The sequence below is a fragment of the Zosterops lateralis genome (assembly GCF_965231275.1).
Source record: "Zosterops lateralis genome assembly, chromosome: W".
NCBI lineage: Eukaryota > Metazoa > Chordata > Aves > Passeriformes > Zosteropidae > Zosterops > Zosterops lateralis.
In genome coordinates, this window is record NC_139801.1 from 30,637,563 (window position 1) to 30,664,075 (window position 26,513).

The following is a 26,513-nucleotide window of genomic DNA, read 5'->3' on the forward strand; positions in this document are numbered from 1 at the left end:
GCCGACGGACCCAGGCCAGACAGGAGAGGCAGGAGCGGGGGTGGCAGTGAGGGAGCTGCCAGTGGGGACAATGGAGGGGAGGCATGACTCCCCACCTGAGATGCCTGTGCCCCCAAAAGCTGGTTTGGAGGATCGGAGGGAGCTGTGGGCACCACTTGCTCTGGAGAGGGTGGGGAATTCAGCCCAATGTAGGGAGGTGGGAGGTGATCTAGGGGCTCCCAGGGCTCGGTCCCGGTTCCGGGCCGCCCTTTCTGTTTTATCGGGAACAAACCAGCTCGGGTGTTTAGCCAAAGCCGGGCGTATTCCCTCTCCTCGGGGTCCGAGGGGCTCTTGTTTTTCACATAGCGATTTAACTTACTACATGTCCAGCTTTCAAATGATCCCATTACCGGCCACGTGAGGTGATCTCCCAATTTCTCTCCACCCCACACATCCATGCAATAGTAAATCATTCTTTCCTTAGATTTCTCTTTCCTCTGTGGACAATCTCCCCAATGCTCCAACATCCACCCCAAGGGACTATTTCGAGGGATTTTCATGGTTCCCTTTCCCTTACCAGAGGGGGGGTTTTCTGAGGTCTTTTTCTGGGGCTTACTCTTTCTCTGTCCCATGTTTCGCGAATTTCCTTACCAAATCTTCGAAATTCCCTGCAAGTCGACTTTTCTGCCTGTGCGTTGTGTCTTTGGTTGTTTCTCAGGGGATGGGGCTTTTTCGATCACTCCCCCTCCAGCGAGCTGTGCCGAGGGTTCCTGATCGGCTCTCAATCCTTTCGGATTTTCTTTGGACCCTTACCTTGGTCCGCTGGCAAAAAGGGTTTACCAATTCCCGAGCTCAACAGGACGTACCCTTCCCCTTTTTGCCCACTCCGTGATCGGTCCCTGAGACTTCCCTCGTCCCGGTTTTGACGAGCAATGCAAGAGAGTTTCACACGAAATCGCTTCCTTCGCGGCCGACCGTTCCCCTCGCGGGAAAAACGGAAATGCGACCTTGAAGTCCACACTCGCTTCGTGATCAGATCACGTCTCACACACTCGCCCGATCACCCGCTCAACCAGCAGTACTTACAGCTCCTTTTCCTGCGTGGATGTCTTCGTGCACTTAGACGTTTTACGAGCAATTGCAAGCCGCGGCTTTTCCGAAGGCCCTTTGCCTTCCCGAGCTCTCTTTGCCCCCGGATCCGTTCTTTCCCCTGTCCTATTTTTGTGGTTTTCTCGCTCCTAAATTTGGTTCGGAGGTTCGGGTGGAGCCGCGGGGGTCTCCTCACTCACCAGGCCGCCGAAATCGGCGGGGGTACCCTCCTGGATCGCAGGTCCCCGCAGCTTCCTCCGAATCCGAGTCACGGCACCAAATCTGTTATAAATGCAAAGGCAAATTTCAGGTTAATAAATGACAATTTATTAATAACAGAATATCGAGCACCTGAAAAAGAGAAAAACCACAATAATAGGAAATTGTCAGCGCGCGCTGGGTGGATAGAGGTCCGCACCGATGTACCAGACGCCCTAGTCCACGCCAGTGCAGTTTTCAGTCCACCGTTTTATAGGAATTTTCTGCCCTTAGGCAGTTCAGGTGTCCAAGGTGGGTTGAATAGTCCGGATTTCTTTTCGATGGCCCTCCCGGATCTCATCAAGTCTAGTTGTCTCATTCCGGGAAGGCTCCTTTCTTATGTCAATTCCAAAAGTCCGTCTTATGTTGATTTCATTCCGCTTGTGGCACCAGAAGGTTGATGAAATTGGCATCGTCGTCAGGAAGGAATTTCTCCTTGCCTTGGCGAGGAAGTGATTCTTATCAGGGTTGGCCAGTGTCTTTTGTCTAAGTTGATGATCTTCGTCCTGTCTTTTGCAACTGAGATTAGCAGGCTGAGAGAGAACGGTTACCCTTCTACTGGATTTTACAATTTTACTTTAGCTTTGTTTCATTATACATCGAATTATTATTTTATACACGAATTTTTACCCTATTTTTATCACAACACTATTTCCAGAGCTGTGAACAGACACATCAGCTGGATAGTCCATGAGGATTTGTGGATGTCAGTAACACTGGCTTTAGCAGATGTCTCTCCTTGGGTGACAGAGGTGTAGTTTGCAGAGCCCAGAGCTGATTCAGCTGCTGTAGAGTTCCTTCCTCTTGAGGAAATTTAACACCCAGCCTGGTGTGGTGGTTTAGCATGGATTGGCAGCTTAGCTGACCAATAGAAGAATTGTCCATGCCTCTGGAGAACCACAGCTTAAATCAGAGATCCCAGGTGACTCGGTCCTTTTTTCACTTCTGGCTGGAGAAGGTAACAGAGCTCTGAGGAGCAGCCCATGCTGGCCAGGCCCCACTGCTCCCTCCCTGGGGGGGGGGGGAGCCAGCCCTGGGTCTGGCCATGTCTCTGGGCCCCCATCAGCTGCCAGGGGTGGGGGTGGAGGCTGCAGCTGAGATCCCTGACTGCCCGAGCTGCTCCAATCGGTGTGAGATTCTTTCCCCCCCTTTCCCCCATCGGCCCAGCTGGCATGGCCTTGAAGTCAGCTGCTGCCCGGAGAAAAGAAGACCTGGGCAAATTTAACTCTTTCTTGGCACAGATGAAATTTCCAAAGCCCTAACCTTTTCCTTAGTAAGAGAGACAGCCAAATTGGAGACATGTAAAGGGACGATATGGAGATCTCAAGTCAGTAAAGGAAGAGTGACTTTGTTTTAGTTGGAAGAGATGACAAGTTGCCTTGGTTCTAGGCTGAAAATCTCCTAAGTCATGGTAACAGACTGTAATATGAATATGCTAGAACAATCCTTTAAATCATGGACAATATGAATTGGGGAGATAATTTGTGGATTCCTTGAGCAAAGGTATTGGTGATTTACTGAATGAATATTGAATTAGAAGTTAGGATTTGGTGGTCCCATGAGAGGTTGGAACAGAGAGAGATGAGAAGAAGCCCTCTGTGCCAGCAGAAGTAAGAAGACATCTCTGTCCCCTGAGTTGAAGAATCCTTTGTCTTTGAAGTTATCTTTAAAAGTACCACCCCAATATATATATGTGAGTCTACGGCCCATATGTAGTCATGGGAAAGGCTATGTGATATGGGAGGTTCCATAACTGCAAAAGTTTCCTGGGCAGGCTGCATTTGTGTGAGTTGGAAGCCACAAGCAGATTGTTTCTCTTGTGGAAAGTTACCAAACAATAGGAGAGACCTCTCTCTCAAAGACTGAATGAAAGACGGTTTTAAAAGTGGTACTGACCTGGAGTTCTGAGTTTTGCCTCTTTACAATGTTTGTAGAAAATGAACAGTTTGTGGTGGGAGAAAGGGTTGGTTTAGAGATTCATTTGTGGGGTGTTTTTCTCTTTTCCTTTGCTTCTCTTAGCGTGTGTTAATAAAATGTTTATCTTAAGTTGGGCTTTGTTTTGCCTTTTTCTCCCAAAATCCTATCTCCCAGTTAGCAAACAAAATTTGGCGAATGTGAAACCACCACACCTGGGTTGGGGAAGCAGCTGAGAGCTTTGTCACTAGTGCAGAACAGATCTTCTCCAAGCTCTTTCCCTTCCTGCAGGTTTACAGAAACAGCCCAGGAAGGGCTGTGATGCCAGCGTGTCCAGAGCACACACAGCTGTGGCATTCCCAGCCCATTCAGCTGACATGCAGCCAAGGAATTGGCACCTATCTCGCTCTGCCCAGCCTGGAGCTCAGCCCCAGTCCTGGACCATGGGGGAGAAGGGACAAACAGACCCCCTTTTTACTCTTTTTCTACAAAATTCATGCTGCATACCGTGTTGAAAGCCAAGAGAAGCTGCACAGATGTTAACAGAAGCTCAGCCTAGTTCTCCTTTAAAGTTTCTTGAAAAGAGTAAACATGACTGTGGAGAAGATTCTTGGAAAATCGAAACAACTTACAAGAAGTAAAAAGGAAAGAAATGGAAAGAAACAATCCAAGATGTTTACATATATTAATTTATTTATATTCTCTGCTTTTCAGTGTCACACAACTTCTACATCACATTAATTCAAAATTAATAATATCTTTATGATCTATGACTTAGCAAATTTTATGCACTCAAAAGTACCACTAACTACATATGTTCTACCTTCCTCCATTCTTTGAAATTAATGCTGAAAACACAAGAAACATGCACATGTAAGGTTTTAGAGTACAGTTCTTTGGTCAGGTACACCTTCCACAGTAAAGAAATGTGCTCTGATAGTATTTTACCCTCAGGAGTAGCAATACACAGCAGCAAGAAAGGTGATCCCTATGACATTTTGCAGGAGTAATGACTATCTTAGCTTAACACAGCAAAACTAACATGTTTTGACAGACTCAAGATCAAAAATACATTGGTTTTACACTTGCGTTAATAAACACAAAATGAAGTAAAACAAGTGGTTTCTTTGCAGAGAGGATCTTTGCTCCAGTCTGACAGCGCTGCATTGGCAGGGAGACAGGCAGAATGGCAATCACAGTAACACTGCAGCACTTCAGCCATTGAACTCCACATATTAAGTTCAGTGTTATTTAGCAGGATGGTGACTACAAAATGATCCAGAGTAGTAAAATTCCAAGTCTACGACAGGCATTGGCTATTCACCAGCTGCACACAGAAAGCCTGTGCTTCCAACACTGGCACCCCATTCTGCAAGAGTAAATATCTCCCCTTCCCAGCTTTTGCCATGAAAAATTTCAAACACTTGAATAAAATCAAATTATATCCTTTAACGTTTTAAAGACATTATCTATATTCCACATAATTCTGATATTTATTTTAGAGCTAGGAAGTTCTAACATATAGGATGAAATGATTAATGCTTTATGTTTAACGTGTACTAAGTAGTGCAATGGCCCAAACAGCTTTTGGCCGCATTTCTATGGCATGGGATGGAGGGAGGTGGCTGGACGATCTCACCAATGTGGCTCTGTGACAATGTCAGCCACATCAGTCCTTTTGTACAAAGATAATTCCTTTAAAAATTGCCTTAAGAAAGAACAGTTTCATTAGAATTAAACTTCGATCTGAAGTATATGTAAATAAAAACACTGCCTAACACAGTCAGCATGGCTCAGTTTGGAACATGAAGTGCTGTGTGACACTTGCTCCAGAGCAATGGCCTCTCACCTTCACATACCCATAAGCAGCACAATGACACAAAAACCACTGCAAGCAACACCCTACTCTTCTTGGGTTGGTATCTTTTCATTTTGCCTTCTGTGGGTACTCTGAAAGGCATGAGTTGACAAACATTGTTTAAGAACTAATACTTCTGATTCATATCAAATAGACAGATATAATAGTCACATTTAATTGACTTTCAGTTCCAGTGCAAGTTAAGTTAAACTATTCTCCTTAATATATTTTTAAACTGTAAACTACACTAGAAAGACACAATAATTTCATTACTTTTTATCTGAAGTTGCCAGTGAATTTGTATGCAACAAAATCAATTACATTTCTCAGTCAAATTACCATTAATTGAAGATAGGGCACAGACTTTAAGTACTTGAGGACAAAGTCCACTGCCCCCAGGGCAGACAACTGAGCTACTAGTTGAAAGAGGTAGTCTCCAATGAGCAACAGGCTGCTAAAATGTGCCTAAGAATATATCTGTTCCTATAAATTAACTCTGTGGGGTTTGGTCAACAATGGTACAATTTACTTGGCAAGTCTCCATAATTCTTTCTTCTCAAAGAATTTAATTGAGAGCAGCATTTCAAATGGACAAGAAGTCAAATTGCAATGAGCTCCCGCCCAAAAATAATTTCGTAAGAATCCAGTTCTTTAAGTGATTTGAGGCTGTTTAACATGGGAGAAAAATGTGCTACTTCATTCTGGACCAGAAGGAGCCAGTTGCTCCTTAGTACAGGCAAAAATTTAGCAGAATTTTCCAGTCTTTTGCTCTTGTGGAAGTAGCAGCTTCTCATAGTTGCTGAACTCCTTCATGTACTCAGAACACACCTAAAAAATGATGTGGCAAACTGAATATCCTGCCATAATTAGCACTTCTTAAAAACAGTTTTTCTCTTGCAAAGCTAGAAGTAAGTTCCAATTAAAAAAATCTTTAAAAATATTTCATTACTCTTATTAATGGATAAAATATGTTAAAAATGTTTAGATGCTATACTCACTACCTAACACTATGTACAAAAGCAGACATATAAAAAAAGCACCTGACCTTGCTCAAGTGAAAAGAACTGAAAGTGGTTTCCTGCATCATGGTACTAAAGACACCATGGTATTTAATCCCTTTCACAGTAAGCTTCAAGCCTAAAGAGCAGTCAGGCTGCCTCTGGTAGGTTTCACTAAAAAGGATCATTAAAGAACATCAAAATTCTAATCCTCAAGATTTTTCTATTTTCCAGCCTAAATTTTTATCACAGCCCATTAATTCTTTTGCAAACACTGCCTTAAATATTAGGAAAGCTTGCCTCTCTTCTCAGTTCTCACTCAGATATATACATTTCCTGTATATGTTTGTGCACAGGCAAAGAAAGGCAGTTGACAATCACTTTTACTCCTTGGTATCCTGCCAAATGATCAGCTCACTGTACTGCCTATTCATCCTTCTTGAACATCAGTGACCAATACATTGTTTAATCTGTTTCAAGACTGAAAAATAAAGGCAACAATTTCCCTTCCCAGTTACATGGATGACCATTACATCTGCCCTAAGAATCATGATTCTATATTGTGTCTGCTAGTTCTAGAAAAGTGCAATGTGTAGAGAGTATATTCAAGTTACAGTAATTTTATTTCCCTCATTTTGAATAATATACATTTGAAAATTAAATTATTAAATTACACTGGATCTAACACACCTGATTCCACTGTCTTGTAGATTTTGCTCAGAAAGACTTCCACCTTATCATCACCCAAGTGACAGATGTCCAAGATGCAGATAACATGTTTACCATTGAGCTCCTTCGCTGCTTTTACAATTTCATCTAGAAGTTAAGGAAAGGTGGTTTTAAAAGGTATTTGCTGTATACTCTGTACACGATAAAAAGGTGTACAGAATTGATAATGTTTTCCATACACTAATCTGTATATGTTCAACCTTCTTGCAGTGAAAAATTTTATTCATAAATTCCATCACTAGAAATGACAGCATCAGAATTAGATACGAGATTGTAGTTTGGATATTAAAATACTGTCTCCAGGAAAGGAGAGCAGCTCCAGCAAAAACTTCCTTGAAAGTTCAGTATTACAGCAATTTACTAAAGGTGGTGAAATAGAATTCACATCTCTTTCACTGAAGAGGTGAACAATGTCTGACCTACACCAGAGATTTCTACAGAGGATTAACTCTTGCACTGAAAGACAAACCAAGAAATGATACATTAGTAACATCAGTGAAAGGCAGTCTCACCTGAAAGAGGAAACATGTCACAAAGCCTCCCACTGCTGGTGGCCTTCTGCTGGCATGCAGAGATACAACTCATACAAGACAATAATATATCATTCTGAATGTCTTCTAGTTGAAATAAGTGGGGATTGTCAGGGCAAAACAGCGGAAGAAAAGCAACATCTATTGCTATGTCATGGTTTATACCTGTTGAAGAAAAATATTTTATGTTAGCAGAAAACTTCATATTCAGCCCATCAGAAATTTTGTGCACAACTTCCTTTTTTTTTAAACAAACAACTGCACTGATTTTTATTTACACGTTCTTTGTCCATTAGTTAATAACTAATGTCTAAAAATATGTTTCTATATAGGATTATACACAAGCACATTCAAATTAATATGATGTTATGAAATACTATGGTTTAAGGCTAACAATGCTGATAGTTCAGAAAACATTAAACCTTGGAAGCCATTTCATCCTCCTTTTAACTTTATCTGCAAAGGCAGAGAAATTAACTTTACAACCAGTAAAGTGTGCAATGCAGTGCTACTTTCATCTTCAATATTGTATTGTCAGTCCCAGGATTTTAATGACTTCAAATATTCAAACACCTTCTCTGCAAATGTCCCTTAGCAAATAATGAAAACTTTTAAATTATGGGAACTTAACATGAACATTGTTAAGCAAGGCAATTTGTGTCTCCTTCTAATTGGAAAACAAAATCAAACTTAATAACCCTCAATAAAGCTAGCAAACAAATAAACATCAACTTGCATATTTATATTTTAATAAATAAAAATCAATCAACTGACACTTCATGTTAACTAGAAGCAGCATGGAGCAGTTAATGAGTATGGCTAAAATACAGCCTTTCATTTTTTGCCATTTAGGCAAAAGGCACTTTAGGAGTAACAGTATGAAAAAACCAACTCAATAAGAATAATGCTGAAAAGAAGCATTTATAGTTGTCTTTTTTCTTTTAGGAACACTAACTTGTTTCTGATAAACATCTCTCCAGCAAAAAGTCAGCTGCCAAGTGCAATTGAATAATTTGCCTGATTACGTCAGGTTGAAATAGTGAACAGGATCTACTTCTAACTGAAATAATCAATAGTTTAAGGACTACACATATTCTTCAAATAACACTCATAAGACTAGACCAAAACCTGAAATTATACAAAAAGTGATACTAGAAACAAGATATTCAGGCATTTCATTGAAAGGTATGTTTAATGAGAATAAAAATTATCCTAAATGAGGGCTCTAACAAAAATCTAAAATGTCAATAATTTTTCAAACCTCAGGAAATACTCAGAATCAACTGATTCCTTTAGAGAAATCCATTCAGTTTCTAATGAACTTACTCTGCTCTTGCTTAACCTTTTTTACAAGGCAAACTACTTACCCAGAACTGTCACTTCGTAATACCCAAGGCCATTAGCACTTTTAAACTCATTTATATTTTTATCTGTCCTGGCTTCCATTGGCTGGTGCACTGCTGCATGAAGGTTGTACTGTTGCATAAGTAAGTCTTTGTGCACATAATCAAATTTACATGGGATACTTTCTGGGAAAATTTTACTGTGATGAAAATAATTCATTAACTTGTCTTTCACTTGTGCCCACAGGTCACTCTGCCAGGAATCACAAGTTCTTCCAGTCTCTTCAGTTTCAGGTATATTACTCACTCCTCCTTGATCTATTATAAGCACAGAAAACATTTAGTTGCTTATATGCTTATAAAATTGTATCACTCCTCTGTTAAACAAGAAATAATTTTCATTAGAACATTTCAATTATGAAGACATGGCAGAAATTAAAAGGGCCAAGAGAAAATGTGAGGTCTTATGCTATAAAGTGCTTCTGAGATACTAAACTAACTCAAAACTTGTACACTGAGAATTTATTGCCCATAATGGGAAACAATCTAATGCTGTCCTTTCAGCCATCCCTTAGAACACAGCAGGGAACACTGAGTAGAATGACATTGATGATACATTGCTACAGTGGTTCCTCAGAGACTGATGCAGCCAGATGTACAGAGGAACTGTCTTAACAAAGGTTATAAGAATATCTTTGTTGCCTGGTTTTGACCTGAAGAAAAGTAGTAGTCCTAAGCCTCCTAAGGTTAATATAACAACTATTTGCAACATACCTGAGCAGTACTGCAAACTGTCTGACACATCCTGTCCATTTTTATCTTGCACAGAATGTCCATGTTGATAATCATCTAAGCTATAAAAAGAAAGTTATAGTGTGCATACATATATATATTTATTTATCTTAAACATAATTAACCTCAAACTCTATGCAGCAAAAGACAGACTTCTAGTGATAAATGATATGAGCTCGAGTGAATGAGCTGATTCCTTATCGTGAGAGTTGTATACAGCAGCTTGACACAACAAGATCCCCTGTGCTTAGTAAATCAGCTTAGCGGAGCTCAGGGCTAGCCCTGCCTGATTTCTAGCTTTGGGAAAGGGATGGGGAAGGGTTTTACATTCACAGCCCGGTGTCTGCTGCCCTCTACGGGCAACTGGCGGAAATACCACGTGTGACACAGCCAAACATCACAGGTGACCAACAGGTGACTTGATCGCAAAAACCTGGTGTTCAGCATGCAGCTGCACTGTCCTGTCATCTCCTTGAGCTCCCAGGAACACAGCATGAATGGAGCCATGTCACCACTCCGGAATCCAAAATGACAGAAATGCCAAATCTCTATTTTCCTGTGGACATACTGTCCTGTTGTAATGATCAGTTCAATGAACCAAACTAGGTATTTGTTAAGACTTTCTTTTTTTAACCATGAAGTTTAGAATTAATGGTAAGAAACTATTCTTTACCAATCTCTAATAAATTACCTAGGATATTATGCAGGAGAAAAACATGAGGCACTCTGCAAGCAAACAGTAAAATAAGCTCTTAGGCCCATTTATTCTTTTTTTTCTTTGATCCATTCCTCTTATTCTAATAAAACTTACCGTGATGTCTGGAAAAACTTAGGAAAAGGACTATCTTGATTATCTTGCATCACAAACAACTGCAACAGGTAAGACTTTGTTAAGGTATCATTAAAATTCCAGACTATCAAAGTAGTTAATAATAACTACAAGATTGTCGGGGGGGGGGGGGGGGGGGGGGTTAGGTTTGTTCCTTTTTTACTCTAAAGAATTTTTCCCCATAAGTTGCTAGGAGACTAAGTACTGGGTGCTTAAGGGTGCTTGACCAAAACAAAGAGATGGCCAAAATTCAGGAGGGGGAGATAAGGACAGGGCTGGGGGCAGCTCTCTCTCTTGCTCTCAGCATCACATCGGAGAGGACATGGGCAGGCTGCTGCTTGCTGCAGTAGGAGTTCACTGTCCCAACTGGGTCCGGTCCTGAGAAAATCTACCACCATCTGCTTGTGGGCCCGGGAACTCTAAGCTCGCCTCTTCCTGCCCTGTTGGGCCAGCCCTGTCCCACTGCCGTTTCTTTGGCACTGCTTTGAGGCATTTTGCTACTCTGTAGCTCTGCACCCCCTGCCCTGCCAGGACATCCTTGACGTTCCAGCTACCACCAATGGAGCTTCTGATCATCCACTAGCCTGGGATTTTTCACAGTTCCAGCCTGGTGCTCTCAGAGTCCCAAGAGATTGGACTGCCCTGGGCTTTGTTTCACAAAGCCCCTCAAGGTTCCTGGTTCTGTTATTATTATTGCTGTAGTTGTTGTTTGTTTCTCTTGTTATACATACTAGTAAAGAACTGTTACTCCTATCCCAATATCTCTGCCTGAAAGCCCCTTTAATTTTCTAAATTATAATAATTTGAAGGGAGGCCCTGACCCTCCTTAGCAGATACCTGTCTTTCAAACCAAGACAAAGATACAGACAGTAAAAAAGGAATCAAAATGAACATGCTGTTTAGTGGACCATACTGTATTTCATAAGGATTCACAGGTTTTTAAATAATTTTTTCTATTTCATACTAGGGTGTATTTTGGAAATTTCATATCAACATTTCGTAACAAATGGAAAATATCTAAAATAGTATCTAGTGAAAAGATAAAAGGAAGTACACTGTGGGTTTTGAGTATGAAAGTATATTTTATGAAATGGACTCCCATCATGGCTATATCATCACTGAAGTGACCTCCTTGTGATGTCCAAATCTAGGCACAAAAGAATCCTCATTTAAGCAGTATGACCTGTGCAATTACTGCCCACAAAATTAATTTTCACTTTTAAGATTTAGACCTGTCAAACATGAAACCCCAACAAAGTGTTAAGAAAGGCTTGCTTAGAAACAAATGTGTCAAGTTAGATACATGCCAACATCTCTCCTCATTAAAGTACAGGATTAAACCAAGTCATACTGCTGACAAATGGATATCATGGAAAGTGGATATCATGGAGTTTTTTTCTTTTAAAATTGTCTAGTTTTGGAAGTGAATAGGCTTTGATTTAAGGCAAGTAGAGCCTCAGGAAAATATGAAAAAACTTGTCACAATTTTTCCCCACTTCTTTCACAGATCTGTATCTGGGATAATTTCTACCTGCTCAACACATTGTTCCTCCAGGCCTGCTTTGTGCTGGATGTGTGAACAGCCTGACTTGAGCTAGGCTTGTAAGGGAAACTACCTGTCTCTACACACAGGCCATGTACTTCTTTGCGAGCCATTATGTCTGCAATGCACCTGAGGCCACCCAAATCCTTCCACTTACTGCAATGTGCTCCTGCTGTTGTACACCAAAACACCCACAGCCTATTTTACCCATGCCAGCTTTAGGAGAACTTGTGTCCTGCCAGATTTGCTGTTTCCAGCCTGCCTGCTGTAGGCCCCCCCTTTTCCCAGATGTCCACTTGCAAAAAAGCCTTTCTTCACTATTTTCAGATACATTGATATTCAACTTGTCGGTCATTTTACTTTAAAGTATTGTCATTGAAAATAACATCAATCAAAATATATGGCAGATTAGTATTTTCAGAAGCTATTGGGAAAATAAGCACGTCCCATGCTTCACACCTATTTCCTAAGCACTGGGACTAAATGTGATAAAATGAAATTAAGAAAAAAAATATTACAACTTGCAGCTATGCCCAAACAATGCAAGGAAATAAAGTGCCTCAAAACAACACAACAAAACATCCCACTCACTGATAAAACTGGTAAAACTTATTTTATAGATTGGTTTGAAATGAACTAACTGTTCTGACACCATTGTGGTAAACACATCTACCACAGCAAGTAACAGAGAGACCAAACAGCCTTTTATGGTAACTTGACAAGTCTACACAAATTGATTTTTGGTATCTACTAATTTCTCCCTGACAAATTCTGATTTATGTGAAAAAGAGCTGTGAAGGAAACATGACATGCTGTGAAACTTTTAGTCATACAAACCTCAAGATCAATTTCCCTATATTATAGAGTGCCCATTCCCTAGATGTCACATCAATGGGAAGGAAAAAGGACAAAAGAGTCTACATGACAAAAAAACACAGAAGTAAAACTGCAAGGATAGAAGCATGCAAACAAGTTCATTTCAAGCAGTATGGAGTGGGAGCACATAGTGCAGCAATTCCATGGTAACATGCTAAATTTACAAAGATTAAAATTCCATGAAAACTACTGTGCTTTTTTCACTTCCATATAAAAATAATCCTTTCTGAAATTCCTAATCTTTTCTCATTCACAATAATTTAATTCTATATAAATTAAATTACTTTGGAGCAAATTAAATGCTTAGAAGTACCATTATGTGGAAGATCTTTACTAGCAAGGATATAAATATCAACAATAATACTAAATTACCCAGTTTCTTTGTTCTTTCTGAAATCCTTAAAATCAGGTAAGTTACCTCAGAAATGCAGGAACTATAACTGTCAATAAAAACTCTCAAAATAAGCTCTTACTGCTTAAAAAAAAACCCAAAAATGCAACCATGTGCTCCAAATAACATATAAAAAACTTGATACAGAATAGTTTAAGTTAGAATATGTACTTTAAAACATATCTCTACTATTGGACTCAATGATCCTTGTGGGCCTCTTCCAACTCAGAATATTCTGTGAAATATGTGAAGTTTGTTAAAACAACTGTTGTTATTTCATCAGCATATAAAATATTTCAGTGAGAGCTGACATTCTGCTACATCTAAGGAACAGAAAACGATGCAATTTTAAAGTGTGTCAGCTAACTTTCTATTTTTTTTTTTTTTTGGCAATTTGGAGAATTCAGCACAATTCAGTAGTTAGCTATACAAATACATGAGTTACCTTTGAAATATATAGAGTGAAACAGCTTTCCATAATCCAACACAGACTTTCTCCTCCTTTAGCTGAGGTTCTAGCACTAATGGCAGAGTGGACACACAGGTAGCGAGGAGAGTAGCAGAGTGAGAAAAGCAGAGAACAAAGTAAACATGCCTTAACTTCTGGCTTCACCTATAAGAAATGGGGAGAAGACATTCTTCCCATCCTTCCTCCCCACCCTGGAAAAAGCGGAACATTTCTCAGCAAGCAAAAGAAAACAGGATTCCTTACAGTCAAGGAAAACCTCCTGATTTTCCTATGGATTTGTACAAGTCCCTGCAAACTCCTGCACCACCTGCAGAATTGAGACCTTAAAGCCAGGTGATGCTTTCAACGAACCAGCTGCAAAGCCAGGTAACCATTTCTCCTAGAAAATGCAGTTTCTACCAAAAGGACTAGGAAACAACAGACACATGGGTTCAAAAGAGCCTCATTTATCCCACAGAAAAAGCTGTTGCAAATTAGCTTCCAATAAATGAGTTTCAAGAAAACAGGCATGCTTGTAGGGGAGCAATACTGGCAGAATGGTCAACAGGTTTGATCAGCTCCCTCATTACCACTGTTGCCCTATTCCTAGTACCATGATTCTTGGGTTTAGGGGGGAAAAGGAAAAGATGCTAAAAGTAAGCCAAAAAGGCAACTGAGCCGTATATGTAGTCATGACACAAATCCAGATCACTGCCAAAATACACAAACATCCTAAATTACTGACACCAAGAGTTCAAACATCCAAGTTGCTCGTGTTCTGTCTGGAACAGCTGAAAAGAATTTATGGCCCTTAAACAAAATGCACAAAGAAAAGTAGCTTGTAGCCCCTGGTTAACAAATAAAAGCACTCATTCAGTTTTCTTAATAATTTCACTTTTTAACTTATTTCAGTAGGTTCCAGACTTGACAGGGCTCTGGATTTGAAATTCCTATCTGGACTTCAAAAAAACACCACCTTCTCTGGATCCAAACTGTTATGTAACAACTGAGTGCTGGGGAGTGAAAGGAGCAGGGGAGTGGCTTCCCAGGGACAACTATATTAACACCTCTGTAGCATCAAGGAAAATGTACAGCTCAGCCACCACCAGAAAATTCATTAATTACCATTATGAACCTCTGTTATTATATATTCCCTTAGTAGTAGTAGTAGTAGTAGCAATATAAGATGCTTAATAACATGCTCAAAATTATGTTTCAGATATATTTAGTTGGTGCAGATGAGTGAATAGAAAACATTGAACTCTACCCTGATCTGTTCTTTCATTTTGCTTCCTTAGAGATTCCTGATCTGTAAAAATTTTACTTGGAATATTTTTGTTTGATTATTGCAATTATTCAACACAATTAATTTCACATGACTTACCCAAGTTTTCTTCTTACAGTCCCTGTAAAATAGGGGTAAGATGATATAGGACTAACAGATGTACCTCCCCTTAAAGTAGTTAATTCACCATTATTTTTCAGTATCTATTTAAATGGAAATTCACAAAGCAAGGGACTTTGATGTTTTTCTTTCAGGCAGAACTAAACTAAGACACTCAAATGCTGGAAGTTTTCATATGGAACAGAATCCACTAAGTTTGCTATAACACTGCCAAGACAGAACTTCTATTTACCAAGGTTTTCTTAATACTAAATAATTTCCCCTCAAAATACTCTAAATATCTACTCTCTTCACACATTACGACTTATGGATGTGAAAAGTAAAGAAGACAAATATACCCTTTATAGTATGAGAAATCCACTGCAAAAACCCCAGATGTGACTGGCCTGACTTTTGAAACTTTCCATCTGTCAATGTATACACCAGGCTCTCAATAATGAGTATGGGTGTACTAGATTTTACATGTGTTGCAACAAAGGGCAATCTTATGCAAGCAGTTACTTTACTCCTGAATCTAACAGAGTTGTATCAGACAAGTTACAAGTTATTTTGAGCCCTTAGGTTAGCACATGACCACTGTCTACTTTCCTTTCTGACAGCAAGTTACAGCTCCATGCAGTACACTCCACTGCCCAGAAATCAAAAATAAGGTGTGTTTGAAATTAAGGAACAGGTATACCTGATTCTGCATTTTCAGTCAAGATATCTGATTTCCTCACACCACTGTAACTGTTGTTTGTTCCACAGCTATGTCACTAAAGTACATTTGATTCAAGTATTAACTACTTTTATTTCAAATCTGTGAGCTTAATAACAAAGTAGTATAAATATTATTCAGAAGAGAGCACTGCAAACCTACTTTAATTAATCCCTCCTTATCATGAACAGTATAATTGTCATCAGCTGATGCTAGGAAAAGTATGTAACTACATTTTAAAGATTCAACTATATATATGCTTTTAAAGCTTTCTTATGTATTTTCTACAGCCTGGGCTCCGGCCTAATTTCTGGAAACACTTTTTAGAAGATCCACCACATATTTATGAAGAGAGCTTACTGTTCTGCATCTCTTCTGCATCTGTATGTTGTCTTTCTCTTGACTGAACTCCCCTTTGACAGCAGAGCTTGGTGCTGATGTACCCCAGGAGTGCAGGGTGGCCCCAGAAAAGACTCAACTTCTTCATTTTTTCCCGTGTCAACATAGTCTTCTTTGGACACAGAAGAACTTCCAAGAGACTGAGAAGTATCTTTCTGCAACAATAGTTAATTGTTTAAGACTTTCAATGCACTTAAAGCTATTTCTTCCAACTCAAAAACCTACAAATTTCTGACAGTCACCTTACATCTAGCAGAAATTATCTAATCATATTAATAAGGTAAATTCTGTCTAGAAAGTGACAAGTGAGCACATTGCAGCAGTTGCCTCTCCCACACTCCAATTTATATCAGGTTATCAGTCAAATTAGTAACTTTTAAAGTTACAAGTTTTACAGAGGACTGCCAAAATACTTTCAGATAAGCACTGAATTATTGCTTTTTAAAATTTTGCGCTCAGAAATCAGATGAAGAGACAATGTAATTAGGTTCTGAACTCAAATGCAAAATTCTCAATTCTAATGACAATCATAGCTGCTTTGGCATTAACTCTCACACACCATACCTGGATGAGTTCCCCTCCTGGGGCTTCTTCAGCTGCATCGCTATAGCTGATGCATCTTATGGCACTAATTATTCCCTGAAAAGCAATTCGCTTGTGTTCTCTGTAGTACAGGTCTTCAATCTCTTTCCCTATTTCACCTATGGGTTTCAAAACTGATTCAACTGCAAAAAAGAAATTTCCAGAATCAAGTTTTAGAGAAATATAATAGCAAAATCTCTGAACACAAGACTAAAATTTTTTTTTACTAAATATTTAACTGATTTAAAGTTATGCTTTTAAAGAATTCTAAACCTTTTTGTTATCCACATCACATGGAAAAAAATTAAAACAATAAACCTTTTTAGCTCATAAGCATCCATTAGTATGCATTATCAGACACCACAATTTCTGTTTCAGGTGAAAATTCCAGTTCAATGTACCCTTCAGAATAACTATTTTAAATTTTGATTTAGCAGAAAATTCAGAGTAAAACTTCTGGGTATATGTGTAGCTCATGTCAACTTCTACAATTCTCCTGCAGCTAATGGTGTGATATTTTCTGAGGTGAGGATTTAGCCTATGAAACATTTAGTCACAAAAAGGAGATTTTCTTAGAGTAAGACTGACTGAAAAAGGCCACAAATCTTACAGATATTTGATATATGATACCTTCATTGTTTTTACAATATTTCAAAAAGCTATCAGGAGGTCGTGGAAAAGGGTAATAGCCACCGATGACAGTTTTCTTTATTTGATCAGCTTCACTTTGTGATTTCATCCAGTGAATGAAGTTTTTCACTTTGGCATCCTTGGTGTATGGTTGGCCCTTGTGCCACCCTTTTGGAAACAAAAATAATCAGGTATCAAAACCAAAGCAGGTTAGTAAAATTTGTTCTCATTTTGAAACTCCCCTGAACACTACCTAGAAAAAACAAATTAAGATCTTGACTAGAGAGTAAAAAAGATATCTTTTTCCAGAGTGTTTTACAAAATGAGTACCTTGAATTTCTTGACTATACTTGCATTTGACACCAGAAGTCAGACAAACGTTAAATAACAGAAAAAACTAAAACAACTAGCAAAAATGCACCTAGAATAGGAAAACTGCAAGTGTTTTTTAATGTTTTAAGTAAGTGGCAATTGCCATTGCTATCCTATCAAAAGATTAACAGCCTGAAAGAAGTAGTAAACATATGTCTTAACCTAGAAATACTTTTCATAAGATAAATCCATTTTAATGCCTCACAAGAATGCCATTTGCCTTTTTCTTTTCTGCAATGATGTTTCATTATTACCTCATAGTCTGCACTGATTATTTTGTTGTAAAATGAAAATACCGTTTCCAAAGAAATAACATGAGAACTACATAAAACTAGAACTAGTTTAAGTTACCTGTAATGAATATTTGACTTTCATTTGAAGTTGTAAGGTAAACTGTCCCAGAAGGATTCTCAGTGAGGCCCTGGATCACTCTCATCTGTGTACACACCAAGTATGTCACTGGAGAAAAAAAAACTTCATTTTTTTCTTCCTGACAGCTCATTGATTTTAGAGTGGCAAGACTGATACACAGTGGATTAATTTTATTAAGTCCTCTAAACAAGACAATTTAGTTCTTGACCCTACAAATGTTTAACGTATGTTTGGAGTCTCCATTATAAATTACCATATGGACATGCAATTCAATTCAGTTTCAGCATAGATATTACAACTAAAATGTAAGATACTTCATCGGGTAGGATATCATTGAAAAAAAATAGTACAAATATTGGTATTAGATAGCTGTGTTTCTTAAGGATAAAAAGTATAAAATCATGAGAAATTATGACATGCCACTGCAAAACTTCTAAACAGAGCTCAAACTCCCTCTTTTGTTAGTATCTCAGTTAAACACTGGAATGTCATTCTTTCCCACTTTCCCAGAACACCCAAGATGAATGCAGCCAGAATCTTAGCAGGACTGTGCAGCTGGTGCTACATCAAATGATATAAAAAATGCATATCAACACCAACCAGTGTTAAAAAAAAGGATGAGTGCTTGGAGAAGAAGAGAAAAAAGGCAAGAAGAAATATTTAAAGCTCTTTTAAAATCCTCCATTAAGGATTCCCTAGTTTGAAATTTATTACTCTTAGCTCATGTGTGATAATTAACACAGCTGAGTGATGACTGCTGTTTGGGCAAAAAAACACTGGTTCAAAGAAATGAAGCTTTTCCACTTTCACCTCTCTCTTCATTCAATCCTCTTAAATTATTCCTGTCTATAAAAAAACAGGTATTTACAGGTCAAGAGGAGCAAGAGATTTGACCAGCTGCTGCCTTTAATTGCCTCTGATGCAAGAGATGTTGCCCAGGTGCTTCTTAACAGAAACATCTGAAATGAAGGAGATCAGAGGAGCCCCAGGCCCAGCTGTCCATCTAATTGTTTACACTAAATGACAGACTGCAATTTGTAAGGGTTTCAAATAAACTATTTTTTATTCTTAAGTTTTAATTTCTGATCAACTATCTTCTGATTGAGGAGATAAATTGTGGCGTTTTTTAATTCAGTGATAACTAATCTCAGAATTAGAAATTTGCAATGAACTAGAAATACATTATAAATAATTATTAGTGAGTATTAATAGAGAGATGAATACTTGGATGAATACGCTCAAACACATCTGGCTGAGAAGTTGCAAACAATTCCAGGATGAATGGTTGGTCTGAGGTCCCATCAATGGCATGTGCCCAACGATAGAGCCAGAAGTCTTCACTGTGTTCTGTATAAACAAATATTAAGAAAAATGTGTAAGCATTTACTTAGAAATTTAGAAACTATTTGATAAATTCTGAAAGTCATATTTATAGAAAAACCTTTTTTTCTGGCTCGCTCAGCCCTTCCTACAAATGTCACAAGACCAATAACATCACAGGAATGATTGTGCGGTAAGTCATCCAGTTCTGACCTAAAACCAAAATAGAAGAAAGCTGGGTAAGCTTTCTTAGAAACTTTGCAAAAAGCATTTCCAATTAACATTCACTGTAAGGTAGTGTAATTTAAATTCCAGCTTGATAACCAACAAAATTCTATTTTACCTTGTGATAAACCTATATTTAACTTCAGGTAATCCCCACTCTGGCTTAACCATTTCTTCTGGAATAATACTTATTTCAGTAGGAGGATCTCGAACATTAAGGCTAATTTCTGACAAAGAAAAAAAGTCAGTAACATTTATGGCATGAATACAAATTATCATCATCATCATCGTAATAATAATTAATAAATATAACAAGACACCATAAAGAAACCAGGGTAAAGTTTCTTAAACATTCCAACTTTGTGAAATTATTAATCAATTTCTCTGAGTTCAGGTTTTCATCAAAATAAAGTAAGGAATTCAGGTACAACAAAGCAATTTTATCATCTAAATAATGTTAAACTTTCCAATCGCCTACATGAGCCAACTAGTCCAATCCAGACAGTATTTTAACAGAAACTAATCCAACCATACTTATTAGATACAAAGTACTTTTTACACTAGCTTTGTTGTCAAATGTCAGTAAGGTCTGAAATTGATGTGCAGACAACAAAGTAAAACAGAACTAGCACATGAGAATTTCCATATTTGATGCCAGTTCAGGTAATTATTAATAGGATAGAAATACACCATGGCCATGGTGGAAAACAAAAGGTCTTCTCATGCCTATTCTATAGCAGTCGAAAATTTTAATTTATTAATCAAACTGTTTAGATGCTAAATTACAAACATGGTAGAGCACTGGGGCAAGCAAGGTGTTCGTCAACCAGATTAAAAAATACAGGAAGAATGGCTTCAGCTTCTAGAATACACAAGGCTCTACTCTATGGTCTTCTAACAGGACAAATCTTGCTGGTATATAAAAGACAGATTCTGATGAAATTCCTTGGGTTTGAGTAAGGGATTATTCAAATAATGCACTCAGAAAAGTAATTAAGTAGATATAAATAATGCATACAACTGTTTACATAATTATATCTATTGCATCACCCTGGCAGTGCAACATTAGGAAGGTGTTCAAGTCAGACCCTCTACTTAGGAATATTCTCTAGGCTTCTGCTTTCTAGAAATGTATTTGGAGGACAATTGTGGTTTTGCACAAGGTCTTTTAGGAGAGTATCACTGAGAAAATTCCTGAAACAAAACTTCCCCATGCATCAGAACTCTCAATTGTTTCATTATTTTGAGATTAGATGAAAGTCATACACCCAGGTCAGGATTATACCCTGGGATGAGTCAGGAGCTAAGGTCAGTCCAAGCTGTCATCAGTGCCACACAAATTCAGTGATGTGTGATATTGAAACGTGCACAATGCCTGGCAGGGGAATGCAAGGCATTAGTACTAAGCTCCAAAGATTTTAGGTTGTGAAACGGTACCTCTGAGCAAGTCCCACAGTGCTGCAGCTGCAAACGGGCCAGCAATGCAGAGCTCACTCCACAGAAGTCTAGGGATGTGCCTGAAGCACAGCGCCTTGCAAGACCCTCCATTTGGAAACCCTTTAATACTGGGGACTTGATAACTCTCCAGATACATTGTACAAAACTGTACAATATTTGCAGGTGAATGGTTCTAAGGACACACTGTAAAGCTGGGATTTGATGGAATTACAAATTGAAAATAAATGAAGAAAAAAGTAATTGTTACTTAAGCGATTCAGTGTAATTGAAACCTGAAATATTGCCCCTTTGGGCATATACAAAGATACTTAAGTAATAAATTTCCCTTAATCTGAACAAAAAAAAACCCTTCATGCAATGGAAATTGCACAAAATCCATGTTACAAATACTCTAGATTTTTTTCTGGATATTCTGTTCTCTTGTGACTCTCTTCTTATAGGACATATGGTCATACCATCCATTCATGCGTCATGGGATTATGTGAATTCATATTAGGAAAAAATTCTCAGCTTCGTGCAAAGAAAGGAGATTCTGTACATATTTTTGTATGAACCAAAGATTTACAGTTTCTGCAGTTTATCTGTGCACCATGGCACTTTCCAATGGAGTGACTTCTAGTTTTTCCATTACACAGCTATTACCTTTTACAGCCCAATAATTGAGTTGGCCATTTTGATTTCTTTGTTCCCACTTCTACCCCAATAATGCTTGTAAGAAATAAGAAGTGCAAAGTGAATAAGGCCATGAAAATGCAGAGACCTCAAATGGCATATTTTATTGTCTTCTTTGCATAGAAAGGTTTTGTGGCAATCATAATTGTTTTCAGGGTAATTATCATCACCTTCCCTCACAAACTTCCATTCCTGGCTAAACATTTCTATCTCCTGCCACATCATCACAAATACTTCAGACATTGAGATCTGGTTTTAATGCAAATATTTATCAGTCAGGGAAGATATTGCTTCTGGCAGTGAAAACACTACTTATTTTTCTGCACTGTAGCAACTCCATTAGGAAACTGTAATTTTCAATAAGTTATACATACATCACCCTTCACCAACATGCATATTGTTTCAAGAAGTTATTTGAATTTTCTGAATGTTGGCTGTCATTTTATTCTGAGTATAAAAGCACAAAATGGGAAAGAGTTCAAGAGTGAAGGAGAGAAAACAACCCCAAAGCTGATCAAATCCAGTTTGAAAAGGATATATATATATAACAATACTGTTATATTGCAGGACTTGTATTTTTGTAGTACAGCTCCTTTGAGTATCTGCCACACTAAACAACTGTCAAGTAAGAAAATGTTTTTTCATAGCCAAGGAATATTCTTCATATACACACTCCCACTGTGAGGCTCTTTCAGCACACACAAGTCATCAATGCAATTTTTTATTCTGCGGAGCTGTGCAGATACTGTGGGCCTTGACAGTATACACTAAAATCTGAAGTCAGATGAGGTGATAATGTCCTTCAATGACCTGGAAAAAGGTGTGAGGAGTGTACAAGTGATATGTGTACTATTAAGCAGGAAGTAGAATCAGATTAAAATTCATTACCAGATGCCTATCTTTATAACCTCAGTTCCTGATGTCAGGGATTTTTTTCTTTATTTTTTTAAATAAAGGTTTTAACTAATTGTGGCAGTAAACTTTGTAGACATGATTCAATATAAACAGGGAACAGCAAGGACCTGGATGCTCAGACACCTTTCAGAGGTACTAATTAAGGATTTATACCTTATCAATTAGTCTCAGCAATGGACCACTTTCTATTTTATTTCTATGGAGAACTACTTTGCACAGCTGTATTTCATTGATTCAAAATAGGTTTCTGCAATACTTAACCGATTGTAGCAAATCTTTTCATCTGTGAGTCCCCTGGGGTGGGGTGTGTTTTAAAGGGGTAACTGGTTTTGATGGCATACTTGGCAAGGAGGAGCACTGTGCCAACATTCATACTGTGATACCATTCAGGACACAGCGAATTCCACAAAACCATTGACATCATGCCTGAGCCATCAGCAACTTCAAAGTAAGCCTGAAAAAAGAGAGAAAACACAATCATCTTATTTATTATCATTCTGGTATGTATTTATTTTGGATAATGCACCAGGTGCTTGACCTGTAAATGATTTCTCTGTTACAAATGGATATAGAGGATGTTCCAGAACTTGTACTGAATACGAGAGCTGAAAAAATCCCCAGTTTTTAAACTGGGCAAATGCTGAATCTGAAACTGAGCAGATCACTGAGCAATAAGAAAAGATTTTTAAACTAACCCACCACATCTCCAGTCTCCTTTTCCAAGAAGTTCAACACAAAAATATCATAATTTAAATATATTAGAAAAATCATTAATAATTTTAAAGTAAAATAACCTATCTGAAAGTCACCAGATGAGCGAATCGGGGCCTAGAAATAATTTAAATATATTGCCTTGTTTTGTTTTTTTTTTTTTTGACAGGACATACTAACTCCAACTGTCAAAGTATAGAGACCAGAAATGTTTAGGCTGTTAAACTAACACCTCGAAGTATCTTTTTCTTCACAAAAAGCTCAAATGAACTACAGTAACTGAAATGCATCTGCTAAAGTTTGTACACGTATGATCACAAAATTCAGCATTTCCTGCTCTAGAGTGCTCAGCATTTTTGTAAAGGCAGCATTTTTGTAAAGGCAGCATTTTCCATATAAAATAGCTATAAAATAACTTTATGTGCTTACTATATGGGAAAAATTATTTGCAAATATCCTACAGCAATTTGTTTGTGTTAATCTGTGTATTTATCCCTCTTTACCTGATAAGGCATATCCATTTTTGTCTCTGGTTTTCCATAGTACCTTAGTCTAGATTTGTGCAGGATTCTCACAAGAAGTGGATGGAAATGCACTCTGCTTCTCCATGTCATTTCCAGATGACCAAGATTAGTCAGTTTGGAGACTAAGGTTAAGGGGTGGGGAAAAGAAAAGACCAGAAAAAAGAGCATTCATGACTGAACATGTAAGTTTTCAGGAGTAAAGTGCCAGGATGTCACATGTATTTTATTAATGTTTCTAACATTTAAAAAGGGTAATTTGCTGATATCATTCACCAATAAGTTCTGTTATGAACTATCTACACACAGCATAGTTTTGTTGTTTTTTTTTTAATTGAGAGTGATGACACATTTTAAATTACACAGAAGTGTTGTCAGATGAGCAGAAGGGCTATTACAAAAATCACAGGTGTCAGCCTACAAGGGAATCACACTCATGCACAAGTCCTGTTATACTTCTCCCCTCACCAGGCTTCATGGAATGGCCCGAGCCCCTCAACACTGACCACATTTTGGGTGGCAGCTTCTAAGTGTGAGCATCCTGCCCCACAGACCAGCCACAAGACTACTACTGCACCCAGTATTCTTGACACCTCAGAAGACTGGGCACAAGCACCACAGCTACATATTTTTAGTTAATGTTTCGTAGAGTTTAAAAAACTCTCTCAAAGCAACAGAATCACAAAAGGGGTTGGGATCAAAGGAGTCATCTCGTTCCAACACTACCATGGGAGGGACATGCTGCACCAAACCAGGTTGGTCAGAGCCCCATCCCAGCTTCTCTTCAATACTCCCAGGGATGGAGCATCCAACAAGCTGGCAACTCTGGGCAACCTGTGCCAGTGCCTCACCATCCTCCCGAGGAAGAGGTTTTTCCCACAGAAACAGGTAAACTGTGACACAGGCATCACATTCCCAGTGGGGCCAAACACAACTAGAGGATACCAGGGAGCTCAGCCCAGCTGCACAAGCTACCGCAGAATCAATTCAGTTGGAAAAGACCCCTAAAATCATCGAGTCCAACCTGTGACCAAACACCACCCTGTCAGCCAGGCCGTGGCACCAAGTGCCACAACCAGTCTTGCCTTCAACACCTCCAGGGATGGCAACTCCATCACCTCCCTGGGCAGCCCGTTCAAATGTCTAATCACTCTTCCTGTGAAGGAATTCTTCCTAATGTGCAAGCTAAACCTTCGCTTAAGACTATGTGCCCTTGCACTGCCGCTGGTTGCCTGGGAGAAAAACCAGACCCCCAACTGGCTATATCCTCCTGTCAAGTGATTGTAGAGAGCGAAAAGGTCCCCCCTGAGCCTCCTCTTCCCCAGGCTGAGCCCCCTCAGCCGCCCCTCACAGGACCTGTACTCCCGACCCTTCCCCAGCTCCGTCGCCCAACAAACGGCAAACAACGGCACCGCCCCCTCCCTCTGGGTGCCCCGGGGCGCCTCAGGGCGTCCCTCCCGCACCCCTACAGCCGCCTCCTCTGGGCTTACCGTCCACATCCACCTGCACCGGGGGCCTGTCCGGCACCCACATGTCTCCATAGGGATCCTCGTTGTTCCAGAGCGGCAGGTAGTGCCTATGGTCCCCGCGGAGGGGCTGGAGCGGGCGGTGCCCGCCGGGCAGGATGCCCGCGGCGGCAGCGGAGGTGCTCCCCGCCCGCTCCAGCCCCTCCAGGCAGAGGAAGCCGCGGTTCAGGTGCTTCTCGTCGTAGCGGTACGAGCAGCGCGTCAGGCGGAGGCGCGTGCCCGCCCGCAGGTGCGCGCGCTGCACGAGCCCGTTGAGGCGCGGCGCGAGGTGGCAGCGGTGCCGGTGGGCGCCGTCCGCCAGCGTCACGTCGTACCAGTACTGGGGGGGGGCAGCGGGCGGCGCCTGCGCCAGGTACCGCTCCACCGCCACCACCGTCACGACCAGCGGCTCCGCGGGCGCCGCGCTCAGCTGCGAGGAGCCCTGCACCTCCTCAAACACCCTCTGCAGACAGAAGGCCCCGCCGCCCTCCGCCGAGGCCGCCGCCCGGCTCTCCTTGGCACATTCTGGGGTAGGGTCCTGCATGACAGCGTCCTGGCCGCCCCTCCCGGGCGAGAGTCGCGGCCCGGGACGCTGCCGGGCTCGGTGGCGGCGGCCGCGAGTTCCCGCTGTCATGGCTGATCAGGGGCACCACCCCCATGGCGCGCGCGCGGGCTGGGGCGGGGGCGCGCGCGCCGTTCAAACCGCCAACGGCCGGGGCGGAGGTGGGGTCAGTGACATGGAGACACGGGGACAGGGATACCGGGACAGGAAAGTGGCGACCGGGGAGCAGCTGCGGTCGGGAGCAGGGACGAAGCTGAGGCCCGGGGAAGCGGTGGGAGAGGCGGCCGCGGAGTCCCCTGCGATAAGCGGCCGGGTAGCGGCGGCGGGCGGCCCCGGGTGTTCTTCCGCTTAGGCCGGAGGCCGCGGCTGTTCCCGTGCTGGCTCGCGGCCCACCCTTGTCAGTGCATTGTGGCAGTGCCCGGGAGCTCGGGGGCGCAAGTGACCCCCAGCGCCCCGTCGGTGGGACAGAGGCCCTGAGCTGCGAGCAGCGCCTTGGTCCCTGCCTCACTTAGAGAGTTCTGCTGCACCAGTTTCTGGTTCCATTTAAGTGGATGCACAACACTCGTCATTGCTTTTTCCTTTACATCAAT

The 26,513-nt window shown here is 40.3% G+C and overlaps 1 protein-coding gene across 2 annotated transcripts; it reads right to left on the reverse strand.

The window, feature by feature from the left end:
* Positions 1-3,947: 3,947 nt before the first annotated feature.
* LOC310922319 (RPA-related protein RADX-like) lies at positions 3,948-25,995 on the reverse strand (the record flags this gene model as incomplete). 2 transcript variants are annotated; one of them, XM_083882786.1, is made up of 15 exons in its annotated part: positions 3,948-5,190; positions 6,787-6,912; positions 7,338-7,520; positions 8,723-9,016; positions 9,473-9,552; positions 16,040-16,233; positions 16,643-16,803; positions 17,291-17,458; positions 18,014-18,121; positions 19,259-19,381; positions 19,476-19,567; positions 19,698-19,806; positions 22,886-23,078; positions 23,839-23,981; positions 25,347-25,995. In XM_083882786.1, 15 exons carry the CDS (start codon positions 25,993-25,995, stop codon positions 5,168-5,170), a joined length of 2,646 nt encoding a protein of 881 aa, XP_083738912.1. In that variant the 3' UTR covers positions 3,948-5,167. The 2 variants fall into 2 exon arrangements, with proteins under 2 accessions (XP_083738912.1, XP_083738913.1); XM_083882787.1 differs by having other exon boundaries at positions 3,948-5,926.
* Positions 25,996-26,513: the final 518 nt, after the last annotated feature.